The 24416-nt window shown below is 48.4% G+C and overlaps 3 protein-coding genes across 5 annotated transcripts in view; all 3 read right to left on the bottom strand.

The window, feature by feature from the left end:
* Positions 1 to 24416, bottom strand: part of LOC309341007 (uncharacterized protein) — a 119947-nt gene that overhangs the window by 13020 nt on the left and 82511 nt on the right. The gene's annotated exons all lie outside the window — the stretch shown is intronic.
* Positions 1 to 24416, bottom strand: part of LOC309341025 (uncharacterized protein) — a 95377-nt gene that overhangs the window by 35470 nt on the left and 35491 nt on the right. Inside the window, exon 1 of one of the 3 annotated variants that reach the window (XM_081860420.1) lies at positions 23444 to 23525. The exons of the other annotated variants lie outside the window; for them this stretch is intronic. The gene's annotated coding sequence lies outside the window, so the exon portion shown is untranslated. Of the gene's footprint in view, positions 1 to 23443; positions 23526 to 24416 lie in introns of those variants that run through there. 3 annotated transcript variants of the gene reach the window in all.
* LOC309341096 (uncharacterized protein) overlaps positions 6377 to 24416 on the bottom strand; it is a 42249-nt gene continuing 24209 nt past the window's right edge. The window contains exons 2-3 of the mRNA XM_081860571.1: positions 18964 to 19920; positions 6377 to 9616 (exon numbers count right to left, since the gene is read on the bottom strand). Of these exons, the coding sequence (XP_081716697.1) occupies positions 8364 to 9616; positions 18964 to 18997 (1287 nt within the window). The 5' untranslated portion in view covers positions 18998 to 19920 and the 3' untranslated portion in view covers positions 6377 to 8363. The remainder of the gene's footprint in view (positions 9617 to 18963; positions 19921 to 24416) is intronic.

Here is a 24416-nt window from a genome sequence, read left to right as displayed (position 1 = left end):
CAAGGAGGAACCAAGCAAAGTTCATAATAAATAAATCCTATTCTCATCATGAATCAATCCTTAAAAACTTCCCAAAACAGGGCTGCCTTCAGGAGTCTTCTAAACGTCAGAGAGTTGTTTATTTCTTTGACATCCGATGGGAGGGCGTTCCACAGAAGAGGCGCCACCACCGAGAAGGCCCTTTGCCTATCATGTTGTAAGCTGCCTTGAGCATTGTTTTAACGATGGAAGGGTTACAAATAAAATAAAATGATGATGATGAAGATTGAACAGATGTCTACGATTTCCCACAGGCTACTTTGTGTGAGGGAAACTGCAATCCAGGGAACCTCGGGCAGGAGATAATCAGACAAGGAAAGCTTTATTTACAAAAAGAGAGAGAGAATGGTGAAACAAAGTGAAGACAGGAGATGTGTTCTTTCAGGGAGAAGTTAACTTATTACTTCAGCTAAATGTCTCAGGATTAAACACAGTTCTGCAGGCACAGCTTTCCTCCAATTCAGTTGCTGCACTTCAGGGAGATGTTCAGGTTTCCAGAATAGATGGTGAAAGGCTGGACTCTCTTTCTGCGGCTTCTCTCTCACCCCCGAACTTAGTTATGAGGGGTCTTTCTGTGAGGTACTTTTGACACAGCCCAGCTTCCTTCACAGCGAGGGGCCACTTTCCCTGGGTTCCCCTGAGGTATTTTCCTTTGTATGCCAGACCCAGGGGATCCTCTCAGCCCTTGCCATGGACTCAGGAATCTCCCTTTCCTAGAAGATCTCTCTCCTCCTGACTGGAAGGAGACCACAGAAGAAGAAGAGGAGAGTCTTCCCACAGCTTCTCCCTCCAGCTTCTCTCCCTTCGGACCCTCAACATGGTCTCCCCATCTCAGCTGTGAGGCTCCTTCCTCTGGCTCCATAGATATTCTCCTCAGAGCGGAGGATCCACTCAGATCAGAGCCACTTCTCCCTCCCTCCAACCCCTCCGACTCTCTCCCCCCCTAAACTGTCTCATGTGGAGACTTGTTCCAAAGTGGCAGAAGGCCAGCAAGAGTCCCATCTGGATGCCTCTAACCACTGAGCCAGCTGGCCATTGAGAGCTGTTAACGGAGAAATCCGAGGGCTCCCTTGGACAAAAACAAAGACACCAACCAGGATAACTTGGAGCAAAACAGCAGCCTGTAGGCTTGGCCTTTATTGGATACTGTCGCGACAGGACTCCCACCTGCAACAAGGTGAAGCAAAGTGGAAGTCCAGAACAAAAGAAGACCCCAACTTTTATTGGTTACTAATCCCCCAAACTACACCCTTAAGACTACATCACAACTACATCACAAAAAGGAGGGGTTGAGGGAGGAGTTGTGGAGGTAACCTGAGTGTCCTGTCACCTGGCTGTTTCCCCCTTTCCCCCTCCCCATGAGTATTTTCCAGGTGACAGAGGGGACTTTGCAGTTTCCTGCCCCCAGAGGGAAGATCTGATTATTGCCCTTTGTTCCAGTCCATGCTGAATCCACTCCCATATGCAAGTTCTTTGTGATCTTGATGGTCTTCTGTCTGGGATCATCAGGGTTGGCATAGCAACTGGGCAGGGCTCCTGTGGATGTGCTGGGATGCTGAAGGGATTATGGCTGCCCTATATCAAACCTTCCCCATTTTGTAGTCCTTCGTTCATGGAGTAAAATAAAAGTGGAACGGTGCAGATCCGATGTATGGTTGATTTTCTATGAATTTATAACAGAAGCGCAGCGTATGTAGTGTGTGAGTGTGAATGTGTGTGAAGTTTGTACAAGCTGAATGATGGGGGGGGGGGTTTCCTGCGACAGAGCCACTGCCAGTCCAGGATTCCCCTAGCCAAAGTGGGCCTGCCAAACCAGGCCAGAGATGAGGACCCCGCCCAAAAAATGAATTATTTTTCATCTATCATAATCTTAGCCAGCCTCTGTCTGCATCAGGATGTCAAGACCCGGCATGTGGTGGCTGCAAAAGAGGCAAATGTCACTCTAAGGTCCTTAGCAAAGGAATTGAGCAGAAAACTGCCAGGATCATGATGCCGTCATCTATGGATGGCAGCTATGGATCGCTACGGATGGTGGCTAGCAGACTGAGGCTGAATCCCGACAAGACAGAAGTCCTGTTTTCAGGGGACGGGCAGGTAGGGGGGACTCCCTGGTCCTGAATGGGTTAACTGCCCCTAGAAGACCAGGTGCACAGCCTGGGAGTCAATTTGGACTCACAGCTGTCCATGGAGGTGAAGGTTAATTCTGTGTCCAGGGCAGCTGTCTACCAGCTCCATTTGGTCCGCAGGCTGAGACCCTCCCTGCCCACGGACTGTCTCGCCAGAGTGGTGCATGCTCTAGTTATCTCCCGCTTGGACTACTGCCATGCACTCTACGTGGGGCTACCTTGGAAGGTGACCCAGAAACTACAACTAATCCAGAATCCAGCAGCTAGACTGGTGACTGGGAGCGGCTGCCAGGACCATATAACGCCAGTCCTGAAAGATCTACATTGGCTCCCAGGACGTTTCCAAGCACAATTCAAAGTGTTGGTGCTGACCTTTAAAGCCCTCAACGGCCCAGTATACCTGAAGGAGCATCTCCACTCCCATCGTTCAGCCTGGACACTGAGGTCCTGCTCTGAGGGCCTTCTGGCAGTTACCTCAATGCGAGAAGCAAAGTTATAGAGAAGCAGGCAGAGGGCCTTCTTGGTAGGGGCACCCACCCTGTGGAACGCCCTCCCACCAGATGTCAAAGAGATAAACAACTATCTGACGTTTATAAGACATCTGAAGGCAGCCCTGTTTAGGGAAGTTTTCAATATTTTATTCTGTTTTTAGTGTTCTGTTTGGGAGCTGCCCAGAGTAGCTGGGGAAACCCAGCCCAGGGCTCCCAAGGCACATTCAGAGCTGAAATCCCTTCAATGCAGGGGGTTGGTCTAGAGTGTGGTTAACAGACGTCCCCGTTTCCCGGGGACAGTCCCCAGATTCACGCATCTGTTCCGGACAAAATCTATCCCTGGAATGTCCCAGGATTTCATTTAATGTCCCAGTTTTTATATTTTAAGTGTTGTAGATTTATTAGTAGGGAATGAATGTTGCGTGATTGGTTCAGCAGCACAAGACACATCATATGGGGACTTCCAGTGAGGCAAAATGGCGGGTGCCACTGCCGAGGGGGAACCGAGGACCCCCAGCAGGTCAACAGGGGGAATCGCTGCTCCCCCCATGACCCAAATCAAGCCGGGAGCAAGAGCACCCGGCCAGCAGTCCGACTGCCCAGCGGCGCTCCAGGGCCAGGAAAACGCCGGAGCCAAGGCAGAGAGAAGGAGGAGAGGAGAAGGAGAAGGAAGAGAGAGAAAGAGGAAGGAGAAAAAAGAGGGGAGCCCCAACCTTGCCATGCCACAGCCGCCACCTCCAAGGACAGGTAGGAGCGCACCAGGAGAGCAAGGACACGTGGAGGAGGCCAGTCCGGACCCGAGGCTACCCCACGGCAGCTAGCATTACAAGAGAGCAGGCCAGGGCCCAGAGGAAGGCTGTGTGACAGAGGAGATCACAGAAGACACTACTTCTGGGGGGGGGGGGGGACTTTTTAAAAATAACTTCCCCCCCTCTTTTCAAAAGAAAAAAGAAAAAAAGAAGTGTCCCCAGATTCTTTGAAAAAAATCTGGTAACCTTAGACCACAGAACCCTGGGGCTCCCTTTCAACTCTACTATCCCCACCATCCGCCCCGGAGCCTCAGCTTCTATTGCATTTGCTCAGTGGAGCAGAGGGCCAGAATGGATAGCCCACAACTGTCCTGTTCAAAGTGGGACAGGCTGGATCCCAGCAGCCGATCCCAGCTTCTGTTTGGATCCCAGAATGTCCCGTTGAAGGTGGCCACCTCTGCACGAGTCAGCAGGGCCGTGCCAAAGCCCGCTGGATGAGGAACAGAGTGGCTCCAGTCTAGGCCTGTGGGGCAACCCTCTGATGAGCCTGTGATTCTGGGGAAATTCTATGCCCCCCCCCAAGGAGCCCTGACCTTTGTCACATTTGCTCAGTGGAGCAGAAGGCCAGAATGAGGCCTCATCCATGCCAGGCACTCGGCTTCTGCTGCAGTGATCATTAACACCCAGCAGAAGTCGGGAGGCAGCTGGCTCTGAGCCAAGCAGAGAGATGATGCAATCCTTTGTGCTTGCCCCCCCCAAACCACCAGTTTGCAAACCTCAGTGGCCCCCCAGAGGGAGGAGATGGATGTACACAAGCCTTATCAAAGAAGGGCAGAAGGAGATCCCAGTGGATTCCATAGACTGATTTTCATTTTGCATTTCTAAAAAAACAGGGTTATGGTCTGATATTGTTCTTGGCAATACAGTGGTACCTCGGGTTACGTACACTTCAGGTTACAAACTCCGCTAACCCAAAAATAGTGCTTCAGGTTAAGAACTTTGCTTCAGGATGAGAACAGAAATCCTGCTCACGTGGCGCAGCAGCAACGGGCGGCCCCATTAGCTAAAGCGGTGCTTCAAGTTAAGAACAGTTTCAGGTTAAGAACGGACCTCCGGAACGAATTAAGTACTTAACCTGAGGTACCACTGTATCTGTATTTTTCTTACCTTCAATTCTAATTCTTTAGACACCCATATCGTATGGATTCTTGAACTGCTTTCGTATACATCAGAATGAAATGTGAATTCTCTATCTAACCAATGTTTGGTTCTCCAAATATCTATCAAATTGAAATTGTGAACCAATTCAAAGAAAGTTTTTGGAAGCCTACCCTCCTTAGTATCCTTTTTCCTAATTGTTCTTCTGAGATTGATTTATTGCTCAGATAAGCCTGGTGCCCGGTGCGCTTCCTCTGTGCAGCTCTGCTCCAGGCCTTGGCATTCTCCAAAGTCCACATTCCAATCCTCTGAGCAAAAGCAGAGTCCGGCAGCGGTCAGGGAAAGCTGCAGCCTTCAGTGCTTCTTCATTGTGCTGAGACAGAGACTCACACAGAGCTTACTATTAACTAAAAGCAGCTTTATTACAGCAGAAACTATCCATTGTCTATCACAGCAAGCAGCATTGTGAAAACACGTCCGCTCTCTTCAAAAGCAAAAGTAGAGAGAGAAACAAAGGGTTGAGACTCTCGGATGTGACGCAGAATCTCCCCCCACCCCACAGGAGGCAGGGCGTACACTCTGAGCTGTTTAACCCTGTAAGCTCAGGTTCTCCTCACAGTTCTGTCCATTTCCAATGACATTACTCTGTTCAGATCGCCCATCAAAATCATTTTTTGATCTGCAAATTCCATTAAATCATTCTCCAACTTTTCATAAAATTCTGTTTTATTTTTCATTTGGAGCATAAATTCCTATCAATAATTTTTTTTAGCCTTGCACCGCAACCAGTACCACTATGACTCTCCCTTGATCGTTTTTTAATATTTGTTTATTAAAATTTTTCACCACATGGGCTTCAAGCAGGGACAGCCGCCAGGGTGTCAATGGTTCCAAGAGCGGCTGGTGTTTTATCCAAACTTTATACAAGGCATTTCCTATAATATGGTTGTTGAAATCTGTATGGGCTTTGCTCTTATTGTAACCTAAATAGGTGTGTCATCCAAACCTATTATTGTAGCTTTCCAAATCTAAGATCTCTGTTCTTTCTAGGACTATCCGGTTATCTCTAATATTTTCTTATCATTTAATAATCTTCCATTCAACCTACAACTTCTGTTTTTAATTTTATTATATTTTAGTTCCATCATTACCAAATTATGGTCTGATATCATTTTCGGGAGGATCTCAATTTTTCTTCGAAAAGGTATTAGATTATTTGAAGTCTGGATTGCATCTGATTTTTTAGCATATGCATGGAAGGTATATTGTCTGTCCCTTCTCTGTTTCTCTCTCCAAGCATCTTTTAAGTTCAGATCTTCTACCAATTGATTAAATGTTATTGGGAACTTCCCTTTTCTTGATGTTACGTCTCTTTCCGTTCTATCTAGAGCCAGGGATGTTACTCTGTTGAAGTCTCCCATGATGATCATTACTGTCATTACTGTATTCTAATAGCTTATCTTCAAGGTTGTTTTTGAAGTTTGCTTTATTTCCACTTGGTGCGTATTCCCCCCCACCAAAATTATTTCTTCTCTGCCTTTTGTCAATTGTATTCCTAATATTCTTCCTTCGTCATCTTTAAGTGGTATTTTTGCATCTCTTTTGGTTTATATATATATAACTATTCCTCTCTTTTTGGAAACATCTGAAGCTATGTATTCTGTTCCTAATTTCTTATCTATCAAAACTCTGTCATGTTTCTTAGCTATATGTGTTTCATGGAGACCAATGATGTCCCAATTTTTCTTTTTTAAGATTCGCTCACTTTTATTCCTTTTTACCTTATTGTTCAAACCATTGATGTTCCACGATATAATGTTCAAACTCATTAATCTTTATTAGACACAAAGTCAAATATCAACATCAAATACGGAACTGCAATTAAGTACAATAATATAGTTGTGGGAAACTCTGCTTCTTTTCTTATCCTCCTGGACTTTCCTGTCCTTGTTCACTTTCTTCTCTTTCATGAGCTGTACCCCCTCCCAAGCCTATTTTGTATATTTTGTATTTCCGCCAAAATTTTCCAAATTCTGGGGATCTAAAAGTCTTTCTTCTATCTTTCTTCTATTTTTGTAGATGAAGGAAATACCTTCAGGAAATTCCCACTTGTGTCTAATTTCATTTGTTTTCAACACCTCTGTCAGAGTCCAAGCAGCTGCCAGGGTTGGAAGATGACGCAGAGCAAAAGGAGGGGGGTTATCATGGAAACACTCTCCCAGAATGTAGATGAAAGGCCAAACTCCACAGATAGCCTCTCAGACATGGCTGGCCAGCCTTCGAGTATTCAAGAGCGTAGGGGGGTACAGGAAAAAGGATGCGATTCGTCACAGAGTATGAAGAGAAGTTTCCTTCCACGTTGCATTTGTAGGAAGAAACGTGACACTGAGAACTTAGTTGAGTCATCATCGTAATGGTGACCAGCTCACGGGAGAAGAGCTCCTGGTAATCTGTTCTTCTCGGAATAAAACCAACTTTATAAATGAACTGCACTCTTGCGTGTCTCACTGCCGTCACAACTGATTATCCATATATATACAATGGTTCTCTATATATACATACAGCGCCAGTGACTGACCCAGTTCTTCAAGCTATCCTATTAGCCGATCCCACCCACAGAGGTATTTTCACTCTGAGAGATCGGGGGGGGGGGGGTTAGTGCTTACACGTCCCACATTTAATGTTTATTAAAAATTACTGAGTGCTGGGTGGATTCCTACAACAGTCTTAACAATACATGTATTCAATAAACATTGGCCACATGTTATAAAAGGAATACGGATTGTGTCCCCCCACCTTCTTGATTTCTCCAAGTAACCAAAATTTAAGGTACTTAACTTGTGGTGCCCAGAACTGAACCCAGTATTCAAGGTGGGGCCTGACCAATGCAGAATAAAGTGGTACTATTCCTGCCCTTGATCTGATTCGGCCTTCTGCAACATTGGCCTCCGCTCCCCATTTGGTGTCATCTGCAAATGTGATGAGCACCCCCTCAGTTCCTTCATCAAAGTCATTTACAAATACGTTGAAGAACAAGGGGCCCAGGACAGTACCCTGCAGCACCCCAGGATGATGAGGAACCATGAAGGAGGACTGTTTGGGTTCGGTCAGTCAAATCCACCTAACAGTTTCCTCATTCAGCCCACATTTTAACAGCTTCCTCACAGAAAGATCACAGGGGACGTTGTCAAAAGCCTTACTGAAATCAAGACGCACTATTTCCACAGCTCTCCCCTGATCAACAAAGTTTATAACTCCATCCAGAAAAAGGGGAGGAGAGATTTCTCTGGATTTACTTATTTTTGAGAAAGCCATGCTTTCATCCTTTGTGTTTATGTTGTGAAATCTTCAGGTGAAGGGCACATAAATTTTAAAAATGATAATGAATAAGGATATTGACAAGCTGGAACATGTGCAAACGAAGGCAATTTATGTATTTATTTAATTTGTATACCACTCGACCCAGTGGTGCTGAATTGAATGAAATATTGGTGGGGGGCCAGGTAAGACCTGCTTTGCACAATAAATCACATGATGCATGCATGCCATTGGAATAGCAATGCCTACAAACTTGGGGTGTGGCCCCCTCAAATGTTTTATTGGGGGGCAAAAACCCTCAGCCTCTAAAGTTTGACTCCTGTTGCCACGTGTCAGGACGGTTACAACATAGAACAAAAACACAATATAAAAATACAAAATACGCATGTGTAACCCTCTTCTCACCACATCTTAAAAGGACATTAGATATCAATCAGCCAAAGGCCTGGTTAAAAAAGTGCAGATTTCCTTGTCTCCTAAAGCTATATAATGAAGGATGTCTCCTCAATATGAACTCTTTGATGGCAAGTGAGAGAGTAGCTCCGACTAAAGCTCTTTCCACATTCAATGCACTGATAGGGTTTCTCCCCTGTATGGGTTCTTTGATGGGAAGTAAGATAGTGGCTGTGAGTGAAGCTCTTTCCACATTCCACACACTGATAGGGTTTTTCCCCTGTATGAATTCTTTGATGGGAAGTAAGATCAGAACTCTGACTGAAGCTCTTTCCACATTCCATGCACTGATAGGGTTTCTCGCCTGTATGAATTCTTTGATGGGAAGTGAGATGGGCGCTCTGACTGAAGCTCTTTCCACATTCAAAGCACTGATATGGTTTCTCGCCTGTATGAATTCTTTGATGGGAAGTGAGTTTGGAGCTCTCCCTGAAGCTCTTTGCACATTCCATGCACTGATAGGGCTTCTCCCCTTTATGAATTCTCTGGTGCTTAGTGAGATCAGAGCTCTCCCTGAAGCTCTTTCCACATTCCATGCACTGATATGGTTTCTCCCCTGTATGAATTCTTTGATGGGAAGTGAGATAGTCGTTTCGACTGAAGGTCTTTCCACATTCCATGCATTCATAGGGTTTCTCCCCTGTATGAATTCTTTGATGGGAAGTCAGACTTTGGCTGTAACTGAAGCTCTTTCCACATTCCACGCACTGAAAGGGTTTCTCCCCTGTATGAATTCTTTGATGGGAAGTCAGACTTTGGCTGTAACTGAAGCTCTTTCCACATTCCACGCACTGAAAGGGTTTCTCCCCTGTATGAATTCTTTGATGTAAAGTGAGATGCGAGCTCTTCCTGAAGCTCTTTCTACATTCCATGCACTGAAAGGGTTTCTCCCCTGTATGATTTTTTTTATGGGAACTGAGATCAGAGCTCTGACTGAAGCTCTTTCCACATTCCCCACACTGATAGGGTTTCTCCCCTGTATGAATTCTGTGATGATTAGTGAGATCAGAGCTGTGACTGAAGGTCTTTCCACATTCCACGCACTGATAGGGTTTCTCCCCTGTATGAATTTTCTGATGCTTAGTGAGATTGGAGTTCTGACTGAAGCTCTTTCCACATTCCATGCACTGATAGTGTTTCTTTCCATTGAGATTTCTTTGTTGGGAACTGGAATGGGAGCTCTGACTGCAGCTCTCTCCACACTCCAAATTCTTACGTGCCTTCTCCTCTCTGGGGATTTTGTCGTGTTCATCCTTGTTCTCGATTTCCAATTCATCACAATCTGCAATGGAGACAAAAAGGGATTAGAGCCTCAGGAACAAATGAAGAAGAACTGAAGGGAGTTGGGTGAGTGTTCATTACCTTTGTGGTTCGTCATTAACCAACATATTTGTTATTAGATTTTGATGGGTTGTTGAATGTTGCTTTGTTTGATATACAGCAGTGGTAAAATTGTAGAAGCCTTTTGTGGAAAAAAGTATATTTCAGAGGTTTGATGGCTCATAACCCTGCTTTTTTTTGAGTAATATCATAAAGTTATGTATCTATGGAAAGATAATGTAATCAATAATCAAAACAAAACAAATTCCTTCCAGTAGCACCTTAAAGACCAACTAAGTCAGTTCTTGGTATGAGCTTTCGTGTGCATGCACACTTCATCAGATACACTGAAGAAAGCTCATACCAAGAACTGACTTAGTTAGTCTTTAAGGTGCTACTGGAAGGAATTTGTTTTGTTTTGACTATGGCAGACCAACACGGCTACCTATCTGTAACTTAATCAATAATGTAATTACCTGTATTCTATCAAATGTTATAGCCAACATATTTATTATTTTGGGCATTAACCAACATATTTATTATTAGATTCTAATGGTTGTTGAATGTTGCTTTGTTTGATATACAGTAGTGGTAAAATTGTAGAAGCCTTTTGGGGGAAAGTGTATTTCAGAGGTTTTCTGGCTCATAACACCACTTCTTTGGGAGGGAGGCTCATTTAATTTCATTGTACACAGGTTGTACAATGACAATAAAGGTATTATTAATAATATTGTGAAATTATTTATCAATGGAAAGATAATTTAATCAAGAATGTAATGCAACAAAGTTTGTTCAGTTATCTGTATTTGTCAGGCTGGAGCCAACAAGCGAGCAACAGCAGCTGCCAGACTTGAATGGCTGCCCAGGGGACGAAGGGAGGATTGTTATGGGAAAAACAGAGGAAAGTACAGGGGGGGAGGTCACAGCCCAGAGAAATACAGGAGTTATCAGACAATAGCTTGTCTGGGCCAGTTTCCAAGCCCCTCAGAGTGCAGGAACGCAGGAGAGAAGGGGTACAAGAAAAGGGGAAATGGACATCATAGAAGCGACGGAAGAGATTCGTCTTCACGCATTGTTTCTGGAGCAAGAGGAAAAAAGCTGAGGATTTAGTTGAGTCATCATCAGGGAAGCCATAAGTCATGGGGGCAGAGAGATCCAGACAAGAGGCATGTTTTTTCAGGAATAACACCAACTTTTAATTGACTGTACGTGTTCGAGTCTTGCTGCCACTACAGCATGACTCAACTCAACTGCTGCTGAGAACAAAAGCCCATCAGATAATTAAGCAAGGATGGCTGAAAAGCAACAGCAGCAGCAGCCCGTGGATATGCAAGCCGGGCAAGGCGCGGCAGCTGCGGAGGCTCCAACGGCAGTGGATACTACACAAATTCTCTGGGCAGAGAATCAAGAATTAATATTAGCATGACTGGAAGGAGTGACGGGAGAACAGGCAAGAGAGCTCTCCGACTTATCCGGTAGGCAAACTGCAAAAAACCTAGTCCCCCCCCCCCCACGCTTCAATGGGAACTGGGCAGCGTATGACTCCTTCCAAGCCTCCTGCTTATATTACCTACATCTTAAAGGGGAAGAATACAGAGATGATGAAGCAAGAATAGCCACGACTGTGGGGCTTCTGGAGCGGTGGCTAGACAGTAGATTACCCCTTACCTGATGCCAATGACCGCGTGCTCACTAATTTACCTGCCTTTTTGAAGCTCTTGGACAACATATTCAGGAATCCTGCACAATAGGTGTAGTTGGAACAGGAGTCAATGTAGCACAGTATTGGTCCAGTTTTATGACGCACGCCTGTCAACTGGAGTGGGAAGGGAAGACCTTGATTGCCCTGTTCAAAGCGGGACTCTGCGAGGAGATTTGCAATGAATTTGCGGAAATGCCAAAGTTGAACACCTTAGAAGAAGTGGGGCAAGCCGCTCTGCAGTTAGGCCTGAGATTCCAGATGGGTTTGCTCAGAAGAAGAAAGAGGTGATACAAAACGGGGGAGTGATGCAAAGGATTTCGCAGAGAGAGGAGGGTTGCTGTACAGAGGGGGAACCCTCTACGTCCCAGAAGGGGAACTCTGAGCCAAGGTACTCAGACAGCGCCATGGTAGTCCAACGGCAGGCCATTTTGGGCAATGGAAGACAGAATGCCTAGTAATGCGAGACTTCTGGTGGCAAAGGATGCAAGAGGGGGTCAAGGAGTATGTATGGGCGTGTAACACCTGTCAACGGGCACAGGCCCTGCGAGACCCCAGCAGGCCTACTACAACCACTACCTATTCCCCGTGTCTGCAGTCATGGGATTGTTGTCTATCACATGACGGTGTATGTTTTCATTCCACAGAGTGGGAAGTGACAGAGACAGGAGCCTTGTGTTACTGTGTTCTGTGATGTAGGACTATTGTCCTTTGTTTTCTCTCATTGCTATCTGATGAGAAAGAGGAAGGAGCTAAGTCAGAATGCCCCGAGGGTTTTATATGTAAATAAAGTAGATTAGCCAAAATGCTGAGTTGCTGGTACTTTTATGCAAGCTGCGAAGACTCTGCAGATCCCGAAGTGTGCTGATGTCTGTTGGCATCAGTCGCTGTGATGTTCGGGCAGAAGAAAGCTTTTGATGCTCCCAAACAATCGACCAGGAAGAAGAGAACATGCCATTCGGGCATGTGCCTCTGCCAGGGTCCTGCACAAGAGTAGCTCCTGACACTACCTACCCCACAGGGGCCATGGGAAACCATTGCCATGGATCTCATCACCGACTTGCCAGAGCCACAGAAACAGACAGTGATCTGGGTTGTGGTGGAACTTTTTTCAAAGATGGCACATTTTGTACCCTGCGAGAAACTACCCTCAGCACACAAGGCAGCACAACTCTTCGTGGAACATGTGTTCAAACTGCATGGACTACCATGGAAGATTGTGTCAGATAGCTGAATACAATTCACAGCCCAGTTTTGGAGAAAACTGATGTAACTGCTGAAGGTGGAAATATGCCTCTTGTCAGCTAGACACCCACAGACGAACAGAGTCAGAGAGGACGAAGGCTACAGTGCAGCAGTATCTACGATGTTATGTGAATCACCAACAAGATGACTGGGTAGACAACTTGGCACTGGCTGAATTCATTTACAATAACGCAGTACATTCATCGACACAACACCATTTTTTGCTTGTCAAGGGAGACACCCACAGATGTTTCCAGGGCAGGGGGACAACCTCACAGTGCCGGCAGCAGAACAGTATGCAGAAGAAATGGAAGCGCTGCACAGTATTTTGCAGGACCACCTAGAAAGGGCGAAGGCTCAGTACAAGGCGGAAGCAGATAAACACAGGCGGGTGGGCAAGGAGATAAGGGTGGGGAACCAAGTATGGTTGTCCACAAAAGACTGGCCGAGCAAGGGACAATGCCGTAAGCTGGAACCGCAAAGGGTGGGGCCTTTGAAGTGGTGGAACACATCAACCCTGTGTCGTTCAAGCTACGCCTATCTGAGTCAATGAAGATGCATCTGGTGTTCCATCGGTTGCTTCTATCTCCACTGAAGGCGAGACACCCGTATCAGGAGAGGAAGGAATCCCCACTCTTGTCGATATTGGTGGAGGGTGAACCTGAATACGAGGTGGACGAGCTACTAGACTCTGGCAGGAGAGGTAGGGGGTGCAGTATTTTGTGTCCTGGAAGGGGTATGGACCAGAAGAGAATTCATGGGAGAGCACAGGAAACATACATGTACCAAGGTTGCAGAGCGAGTTTCACCGTAGGTACCCCAGGAAACCCAAACCCCAAGGTTGGGTAGAGGAAGAGCTGAAATGGGAAGAAGAAGGGGAGAATGAGCCCGAGTGGGAGGAAGAAGCAGAAGAGGAGCAACCGGGGTGCAGTTCTTGGGAGGACAATGAGGAGGAATGGTGTGAAGTGGCCCAGAGCGCCCCAAGAGAGGAAGAGGAGAGGCAGGAGGAACAGGAGGGGGCCCCTAGAGGGGGGAGGATGATGTAAGGCTGGAGCCAGCAAGCGAACAGCAGCAGCTGCCAGACTTGGACGGGAGCCCAGAGGGAAAAGAAGAAGAGTTTGGATTTGATATCCCGTTTATCATTACCCGAAGGAGTCTCAAAGCGGCTAACATTCTCCGTTTCCTTCCTCCCCCACAACAAGCACTCTTGTGAGGTGAGTGGGGCTGAGAGACTTCAGAGAAGTGTGACTGGCCCAAGGTCACCCAGCAGCTGCATGTGGAGGAGCGGAGACTCGAACCCGGTTCCCCAGATTACGAGTCTACTGCTCTTAACCACTACACCACAAAGGGAGGATTGTTATGGGAAGAACAGAGGAAAGTACAGGGGGGAGTTCACAGCCCAGATAAATACAGGAGTTATCAGACAATAGTTTGTCTGAGCCAGTTTCCAAGCCTCTCAGCCTGAAGGAATGCAGGAGAGGAAGAGTACAAGAAAAGGGGAAATTGACATCACAGAAGCGACGGAAGAGATTCGTCTTCACGCATTGTTTCTGGAGGAAGAGGAAAAAAGCTGAGGATTTAGTTGAGTCATCATCAGGGAAGCCACAAGTCATGGGGGCAGAGAGGCATGTTTTTTCTGGAATAAAACCAACTTTTAATTGACTGTACGTGTTTGCGTCTTGCTGCTGCCACAGTATTTTATCAAAAGTTATGGTCCAATAACCAGAAAAAGCAAGCACAACTTGCTTAGGTTGACTTTTGTCAGTGTGTTATGTGATTTCAGTGATTTTGTCAGTGTGTTCTGTGATCAAGTTGGTTGGTTTTTTTGTCTTATTTCATTTAGTGAGTTTGCAGACATAATAAAATTTTAAAAATGGCACAAAGAGTTGACTGGTCACCCAGAAAGCCATGTAAAATAGTATTATTAGGTGAGCAAGGCTATAGTTATGAAGAAATTAGAAGCAAAATTGGGGGAAACAACCAAAGCTGGCCTTTCTATATATTTGAAGAGGTATAAGGGGACTCAGTTACTACAAAATCAGACTGGTAAAGGCAGGAAAAGGTGCACAACAGCAAGTGACGATCGAAAATGGAGAGACTGCGCCTACGTGACAGAAGAAAATCATCTGGGTGTCTACAAGATGACTTTGTGTGCAAGGACTGGTCTAAATGCTAGAATTCCAAGGGAAAAGCCATTATCTCTCAAGCCAAGGTGGAAAAGATTAAACTGGGCTAAAACCCATGGTAACTGGACAGCGAACAATGGAACAGTGTTATTTGGAGTGATGAGACCCAATCTCCATGCTTGGTAGTGATGGCATGAAATATGCGAGCAAAAGGTGTGGGAAGAATTTGTGTCATCAAAGGGAATGTAAATGCCCCAAAATACATAAATGAAATACTTGTGCCCGAACTGAAGCGTTCTGCATGTGATCTTTTCCCAGATACTGAACCTTTCTATCTGTTTGTTTGTTTTCTATTTCAGCAGGATTCACCTCCATGTCATGTTGCTGCTGTGTGCAAAAGGTGGTTTCAAGAGAATCATATTCCACTGCTGGAATATCTCCAGACCTTAACCCAATCAAAAATCTATGGAGCCGACTAAAGAAACTTGTTAGTCAGAAGGAACCCAGCAATAAAGCCCAATTAATAGAGGCAATAATTCCATCTTTGTTTCACATTATTACAGCTGCAGAACTAAGAAACTTGCTTCACTCCATGGGAAGACGTTGCAAGGCCAGAATTAAAGCTAAAGGTAAGCAAACTAAGTATTAATTGACATGGTGAGAATTTCTGTTAGAAGACTGGCAGATGAAAATGATGGACTTTGCAAATCTGGTGACACTGACAGGAAAAATTCAAAACCAGCACGATTAAGTATTTCAAAAGGGTTGCAGTAAATTTATACGATATCTGAAAGATTATTGTAAGCAATTAACATCACTAGCAGGGTTGTCTGAGGACTTGTAATGAGAAATTTTCTACCTTTCTATATTTAAATCTTGAGACATTCTGTAATGAGTGTAATAAGAATTGGAAAATGTACAAATTGCAATGATATAAATGTTAATTTTGAAAGCCATGAGGCTGGAGGGAAGGAAGTTGAGGCTCCAAAGAGCCAGGGTGGTATAGCGGATAATGATGATGTGGCTCTGTCCTCTTGGCTTCAAAAGACACAGAACTTGCTTACACTTGTAACTGGAACAGTAATTGTAATTGGTGGTTAGAGCATGGCTTACGTCAACAGACAAAGGCATAGAGGCAATGACCAAATAAGGAAAACGGTAAATATGAGGGGTGGGCGGCAGAATTCAGGGTGAGGGCAGATGTCAACAGGGGCGGGGATTTTAGTATTTTAATTAGGCGGTTGTGGTGATGATGATGATGATGATAATAATAATAATTATACCCTGCCCATCTGGCTGAGTTTCCCCAGCCACTCTGGGCAGCTTCCAATCAAGTGTTAAAAACAATACAGCATTAAATATTAAAAACTGCCCTGAACAGGGCTGCCTTCAGATGTCTTTTAAAGAGAAGATAGCTGATTATTTCCTTCACATCTGGTGGGAGGGCGTTCCACAGGGCGGGCGCCACCACTGAGAAGGCCCCCTGTCTGGTTCCCTGTAACTTGGCTTCTCGCAATGAGGGAACCTCCAGAAGGCCCTCAGAGCTGGATCTCAGTGTCTGGGCAGAACTATGGGGGTGGAGACGCTCCTTCAGGTCTACTGGACCTTTGAGGCCGTTTAGGGCTTTAAAGGTCAGCACCAACACTTTGAATTGTGCTCGGAAACATACTGGGAGCCAATGCAGATCTCTCAGAACCGGTGTTATGTGGTCCCGGCGGCCACTCCCAGTCACCAGTCTAGCTGCCGCATTCTGGATTAATTGCAGTTTCCGGGTCACCTTCTAAGGTAGCCCCACATAGAGCGCGTTGCAGTAGTCCAAGTGGGAGATAACCAGAGCATGCAACACTCTGGCCAGACAGTCTGCGGGCAGGGAGGGTCTCAGCCTACGTACCAGATGGAGCTGGTAGACAGCTGCCCTGGACACAGAATTGACCTGCGCCTCCATAGGCTGTAAGCCCTGTGCATGCCCAGCCAATGGGGAAAGAGGGGAAAGAACTTGCACTGCATGTAGCTTGTGTTTTGCTAAGTTTGGGTGTGCCTACTTTTGGGACACCCGTGCTTGCAAGGATGTCTATGTAATCAACAAACTCTTCGCTGCTTCACCAATTTTGTTCAGATTTTATTTTGAGGGTCTCAAACCCACCTGTCCAGACTGAGAAATCAGTGGTCAGCATATTCTGCCGTGGGCAGTGAGGACATCCAGTCCTCATCATAATCCCGTTTTTAATGGGACTTATATGTACCTCTGAAAACCTTGGGATTCCCCCAAACCTAGTGACTCCCTCTTGTGTGTGGAAGGGGATGGATGGTTTGGCTACATGAGGAAGATTCCCACTTCAAGAATACCGTATTTTTCGCTCTATAGGGTGCACCTTACCATAGGGCGCAACTAGTTTTCAGAGGGGGAAATCAAGGGAAAATATATGATCCCCCCCCCAGCTCTGGGTGCAGCCTGTCCGCTTCTCCCAGACCTTCTCCCTGCTAGTGCGGGAGGTGGGGGAATCCCCCCATCTTCCGCAAAAGCCCACAGGAGGGAGAAGGGACTGACTCAGCCAGTCAGTCCCTTCTCCCTCCTTGGGGAAAAGCCCCCAAGAGCGGCACACGCTTTAAAGGCTGCGTGGCTCCTGCGGGCTTTTCTACGAGGTGGGGGAATTCCCCCACCTCATAGAAAAGCCCTCAGAAGCCGCGCAGCCTTTAAGGAGCGCGCGGCTTCCGTGTGCTTTTGCGGGAGGTGGGGGAATTCCCCCATCTCCCGCAAAAGCCCACGGGAGCCGCACACCCAGGTCCAGGAGCAGCGCGAAGGCGTCGCACGAGCCTGTGGGGCTGGCGGTGGGGGCAAGCGCTGCTTTCCCCCACCGCCAGCCTCAAAGACCAGACACTCCTGGCTTCAGCGAAAGCAACGCGAAGCCTCCGGAGCACAGGCTTCAGAGGCTTCGCGTTGCTATCGCTGAAGCCAGGGAGCCTGCATTCGCCCCATAGGATGCACACACATTTCCCCTTCATCTTTGGAGGGGAAAAAGTGCGTCCTATAGAGCGAAAAGGGACGCGGGTGGCGCTGTGGGTAAAAGCCTCAGCGCCTAGGGCTTGCTGATCGCATGGTCGGTGGTTCGAATCCCCGCGGCGGGGTGCGCTCCCGTTGTTCAGTCCCAGCGCCTGCCAACCTAGCACTTCGAAAGCACCCCCGGGTGCAAGTAGATAAATAGGGACCGCTTACCAGCGGGAAGGTAAACAGCGTTTCCGTGTGCGGCTCTGGCTCGCCAGAGCAGCGATGTCACGCTGGCCACGTGACCCAGAAGTGTCTCCGGACAGCGCTGGCCCCTGGCCTCTTAAGTGAGATGGGCGCACAACCCCAGAGTCTGGCAAGACTGGCCCGTACGGGCAGGGGTACCTTTACCTTTACCTTTATAGAGCGAAAAATATGGTAACTTGGCTCAGAGGGCATGAGGTAAAATTTTGTGTGTCTTGCTCATTCGTAGTGCCTGGATGACTAGCAAAGCATATTTGGGTCGAGCTAGAAATGGTCCATGAGGCCAGATCTATGACCTGATCATCATCTTTTAGAAGACATCTGAAGGCAGCCCTGTTTAGGGAAACTTTTAATGTTTAATAGACTATTGTATTTTAATATTCTGTTGGAAGATGCCCAGAGTGGCTGTGGAAACCCAGCCAGATGGGCGCGGTATAAATAATAAATTATTATTATTATTATTATCTCCTGCCCCAGAGTGATGGATCTGTGCCAATTCCCAACTGGAGGCCAAAAGCAGACTCCATCAATTATGGCTCCCAAGACGGGACCATCTTGCCAGGGGCTCCTCCGAGAACAGAGCCCAGTTTACTTAATCCTGTTGGGCACAACAGCATCCTTCAGACTCTGCTGGGCCCTTGGATGCTTCTCAGCGCATCAAGGTAGGTAAAACTGTGGCCTCTATTCCTAAAGGTGGATGCTGAAATGAAAAACCTGACAGGAGCTACCTATCTTTCCTAACAACTCTGAAGCTGACATTTAAGATGGCCTGGGCAGTTCAGACCAGCCGAATCGTGGTATAAAAAGGCAGAACTGGAGGAAGATGGTTCACTGAAAAAACTGTAATTTACTCTTTCTTGTGGGTGTGTTAGGTTCCCAGGTGTTGTGGGGGGGGGGGCGCTGTTGAACTCTGTGAAAATGTATGAGGTTTGTTACATAGAGGTATTTTTTGAATTTCCAGGCAGATAGGACGATCCCACAGGGAGCCTTACGAAGAGAGGCCACGATCCCACGATTCTCCTCCATGACGTCCTTATGCAGAGCTCCCTGGTCAGGATCCAGCAACGCCCACTCCTCGTCCGTGAAACAGACAGACGTCTTCAAAGCACACTGGACCCTAAAAGAAAAAGGGAAATGTCCTCCTCTGAGACAGCAGAAATATGACCTGCTACACAATGCTCTGTCTCCTTCCTTCCTGTGCGTTGTTTCAATAGGATTGCTTTGCTGCACATTTTTATTATGGATGTCTATTTTGACGTTTTAAGTGAATTATTTTATTCTGCTTTTAATTATGGGTATTCATCTTTGTGCAAATAGGTGGTTCTCTTCCTTGTGGTTTTCAAGTCATCCTGCCTACGCAGGGATTCCAGTTTCCCAGATGGAAGGATCCCCTTCCTCCTCTCCTCATGTCCTGTTCTGAAGAGGATCCCTCCCAGTGCCCCACAGCCAAATTCCAGGGGTTCAAGGGGGCATGGAGGAATGGGGGGCAGGCTATATTTTGCAGCGGATGGGGCTGGCTAGGTGAATCCTGGCCTCTATTTGTTCTTGCCTGTCCACTGCTTAAAAGCCTATTTTAGCACTCAGTGATGAATATAGAAATACAAGAAGCCTACTTTGGATGGCCATCTGTCTTGGAGGATCTAGCTGAGACTCCTGCAATGCAGGGGGTGGGACTTGATGACCCTTGGGGTCCCTTTCAACTCTAGGATTCTATGAAAACTGCAACTACAGATGAATCCTACAGGCGACATTCACAAGGCTGGTGTCACAGAGTTATCTGGGCAGGAAATCCCACACTACACAGCTGGAGTTCACACTTTCTTAGCAAGAACACGATATTCACAATCTTGGCTGAGTTTCGGGCCGAATGAGAAGAGCAGCTCATTCCCTGAGGGTCTGTCAGTTTGCATTTCTTAGTGCAGAAAGTATGGATCTGATATTGATATTTCCTATTCTAATTACAGTGCTACCTGGGGTTACATACGCTTCAGGTTACAGACTCCGCTAACCCAGAAATAGTCCCTTGGGTTAAGAACTTTGCTTCAGGATGAGAACAGAAATCGTACGACGGCAGCGGGAGGCCCCATTAGCAAAACAATTTATTATTTATACCCCACCCATCTGGGTGGTCTTCCCCAGCCACTCTGGGAGGCTTCCAACAAAATATTAAAATACAGTAACCCATCAAACATTAAATGCTTCCGTAAAGTAAATGCATGAAGTCAGAACTGACTGACAAAGGAGTCATTTGCATCTTGTGAAAAATGGATGCTTGGCTCTAGTGGGGGTTGTAGCAGGAACCCCCCACCCCACCCCAATCATTCTGTTTGTACAAACTTCACACACACACACATACACACACACACACACACTGCATACGCCACATTTCTGTTATAAATTCATAGAAAAATCAACCATACATCGGATTTGCACCGTTCCATTTTTATTTTACTCCATATGACAAGGACTATCAAAGGGGGGTGGCCTGGTCCTGGTCAGCCATAATCCCTTCGCCATCCCAGCACATCCACAGGAGCCCTGCCCAGTTGCTATGCCAACCCTGATGGTCCCAGACAGAAGACAATCGAGATCACAAAGAACTTGCATATGGGAGTGGATTCAGCATGGACTGGAACAAAGGACAATGATCAGATCTTCCCTCTGGGGCAGGGGTCTGCAACCTTTAAGACAAAAAGAGCCTCTTGGACCCGTTTCCGGAAAAAAAAACAAAAAACTGGGAGCCGCAAAACAAGCCAAATGTAAATAGCCACACATCTTCCCCTTCCCCCATTCTCTCTCCTTTCCCTGAGTCTATTTCAGATAGCAAAGAGGGGGATGGTACCTCTCATCTCCGTCTTTTGCAAAGCATAGAGGGCATTATACAAATTAATACATAGAAAAGTGTCTGTCCCTCCCTGCAGTTCAACTCCCTCTCTTTTTACCAACAGCACATATCCATTCCTTCTGCTGGTGCAACTTTCTCATCATTTCTACATAGCAGCATTTATAAACCAGTGCCAGAAAAACTGGGTGAAAGGAAGGTGAGAGGGAAGAGATATGAATATTTATGTGTGTATATGTATACATACACACACCTACACAATTACAGGTTTGAAGCCAACTTAAAATAAAAAGAGCTGGTAAGCAAAGGAATCTGTGGTGCTTTCCATGGGATCCGGGGACATGTCAGCTAATACTCTTCCCTTTCTTCTTCATTTGCTTGTCTCTGCAGCAAATCTCCAGGGGGAAAGGAGAAGGGCAGGAATTGCATAGGCACGAGAGAACGGGGGAAATCCCGCAGGCAGGATTTTGGTGCCTCACAGCCCCCCTCCCTCTGCAATTGCTCTCGTGCTCCCCCGCCTCTCCTGCTGGCTACCTCTGGACCCCCTCCTCGTCACTGACGTAATTCACCCCTTCCTCCCTGACAGGGAGGGCGGGCCCATTTTGTGGTTCACCTCAGGTGCTCTCCCTCAACTCGGCGGCCACTCAGAAGCAAGGCACGGAAAAGGATCCCGAAGCACCACCGCCGCCACCCCCCACAAACACATAAAAAACCCCGCCCCGCCATTTCCCTCAAGCGCGCACGCTCTCTCCCTCGCCTCAGGTGCCTCGCACGCGGGGCTGAGGAGAGCGTGGCCTGGGTGGGTGGCTCCCGATGTCGCGCGGGGCCTAAGGGTGGGCGGGCTGCCGCGACGGCGAAAGCAAGCGCGCCTGCGTGTGGCAGGTGCCGGCGGTGGCAGTGGCAGCCGCGTCCACCTGAGGGGAGAACCGTCGCTGCGCCCGAGCACACCTTCCTGCCACCGCCCTCCTCCTCTTCCTCCTCGCTCCCTGCACCATGAGGGAAGAGGCGCCGCCGTGAGCTGCTCGGCCGCTTCCTCACCGTCCTCCAGACGAGGCATCCCCCTCGCTGCCCGTCCTACCCCGGGGGAAGCTATGAGCCATGAAGCCGCCTGGCAGAACTTCCCTCCGGCGGCAGAAGCAGCAGCAGCCCTTCTGCGGCCGCCGCTGCCTCCTCCTCCATCCCAGCAGCCGCCACCTCTCGAGCTCCGCTGCCGCCGCCGCCGCCTTGCTTTGCCCGGCTCGGCTGCCCAGCTCCATCCCCCTCCTCTTTCTGGCGCTTCTGCTTTTCTGCTCAGGGTCCCCGAGGATCTGCGGAGCCGCGGCAAAGGTGTAAAAGAGCCGCATGCGGCTCCGGAGCCGTGGGTTGCCGACCCCTGCTCTGGGGGCAGGAAACTGCAAACTCCCCTTTGCCTCCTGGAAGTGACTCATGGGGAGGGGGGAAAGGAGGAACCAGCCAGGTGACAGGACACTCAGGTTACCACCACCAACTCCTCCCTCAACCCCTCCTTTCTGTAATGTATGCATGATGTTTCTGGGGGTGGGCTTGACCTAGAGGAGGGGAATTTCAAAAGTTTTTATAAGACCTTGCGCACCATTTTTCTGTGTCTTTCCTCTCACCTGCAAGTGAGGGGAGCACCCTGTCGCGACAGTCTTTCTTCAATAAAGACCAAGCCTACAGGCTGCTGATTTGCTTCAATTTACTCTGGTTGGTGTCTTTGCTTTTTGTCCAAGGGAGCCCTCGGATTTTTCCAGTAACAGGGTCCTCATCCGGGGGTCCTCAGGAGTTGCTCCCCCCACCTCCACTTCAGGGCACATTTCTCCCCTGCTTCCGTCTCCTTATCTTGCACTTGGACTCTCTGCCACTCTCAAGACAGACTCCTGGGGTGGGGTCCCTTTTTCTTTGCTGTGAGGGCCAGGTATGTATCTAGTCAACCCCCTGAGGGCCAAGTGGACGGGGCCAAATAAATCTCCCTTGAAATTTAGGAGGGTAAGTTAGTATTATTATTCTCTTAGATGGCTTAACACACACACAGCCCTTGATGCCCAGGTCCCTGGAGGCTCAGTGAGGAGCAGCGCCCATTTCTGGTTGGTTTTCCAGCACCAATCCCTTTGGGAGAGAGAGGATGTGGTCCTGGGATGCCCTGCTCTGGGTGCGAGGGGATGGCTGCCGTGGCCTCCGTGGGGGGCTGCCCTGGGAGACACGGGGAAACTGGTCCCCAATGCAGCAGCCAGACTCTGGGCTGGGATCCCTCTCTTTATTTATTCCTGGCCTTCCTCTCCCACCTTTTTTTTGGGGGGGGGGTGTCTAGTCCACCTCCTCGTCCAGCTTTCGAAAACCATTTGCACATGTTTCCTCTGTTCTGCAGTGACGCTGAGCGACGTCACACAGAGTTAAAGTCCCAGGGACTCCTTTGTTTAAAGAAGGAGATTTCGGGGGAGTCATTGTTTTTCTGAAAGGGGGGGCGAAAGGCAAAATGAGTTTGGGATCATCTGATCTCCAGGAAGGGGAGCGTGGCAGCCCTGGCCCCTCCCTGGCAGGACCCCCTCCTCCCTAATCCGCCCCCCCGCCTCCTCCCCTGCTGCAGCCCTGGGACCCCCACCAGATCCCAGAGAGAGAGAGAGGAGACTCACCAGATCCCAGGAGGGGAGAGGGAGGCAGCCCTTGCAGGAGAGACACCCAAGCAGGGAAGGACTGGGGGGGGGACTGGCTCTGGAGGACCTGCCCCCCCTTGCTTCCTGGCCTCTCTAGGAAGGCAGCTCACTTCCCTTTAACCCTTGCAAGGCCAGTCCCCCCCCCCCCCCGCTCAGCCCTCTCTCGCCTTTCTGAACCTCAGCTCTTTATTATTTTGAATGGCTCTAAAGGGGCAGCTTCCCCCTGGATCCGCCTATGGCAAGGGATCCTTTTGGGGGGGGCCTTTGGCTCTTGGCTGGGCTCTGAGCATCTCCCTCGGTCCCTTTTGGGGGGGGGCCTTTGGCTCTTGGCTGGGCTCTGAGCATCTCCCTTGGTCCCTTTTTGGGGGGGCCTTTGGCTCTTGGCTGGGCTCTGAGCATCTCCCTCGGTCCCTTGGGGGGGGGCCTTTGGCTCTTGGCTGGGCTCTGAGCATCTCCCTCCGTCCCTTTTTGGGGGGGCCTTTGGCTCTTGGCTGGGCTCTGAGCATCTCCCTCGGTCTCTTTTGGGGGGGCCTTTGGCTCTTGGCTGGGCTCTGAGCATCTCCCTCAGTCCCTTTTGGGGGGGTCTTTGGCTCTTGGCTGGGCTCTGAGCATCTCCCTCGGTCCCTTTTGGGGGGGGGCCTTTGGCTCTTGGCTGGGCTCTGAGCATCTCCCTCGGTCCCTTTTGGGGGGGGGCCTTTGGCTCTTGGCTGGGCTCTGAGCATCTCCCTTGGTCCCTTTTTGGGGGGGCCTTTGGCTCTTGGCTGGGCTCTGAGCATCTCCCTCGGTCCCTTGGGGGGGGGCCTTTGGCTCTTGGCTGGGCTCTGAGCATCTCCCTCCGTCCCTTTTTGGGGGGGCCTTTGGCTCTTGGCTGGGCTCTGAGCATCTCCCTCAGTCCCTTTTGGGGGGGTCTTTGGCTCTTGGCTGGGCTCTGAGCATCTCCCTCGGTCCCTTT

Source organism: Podarcis erhardii (genome assembly GCF_964252035.2).
Source record: "Podarcis erhardii genome assembly, chromosome: 4".
NCBI classification, from domain to species: Eukaryota; Metazoa; Chordata; class Lepidosauria; order Squamata; family Lacertidae; genus Podarcis; species Podarcis erhardii.
The sequence above is the reverse complement of the archived record's forward strand: the minus strand, read 5'-3'. Positions and strand labels throughout refer to the sequence as shown.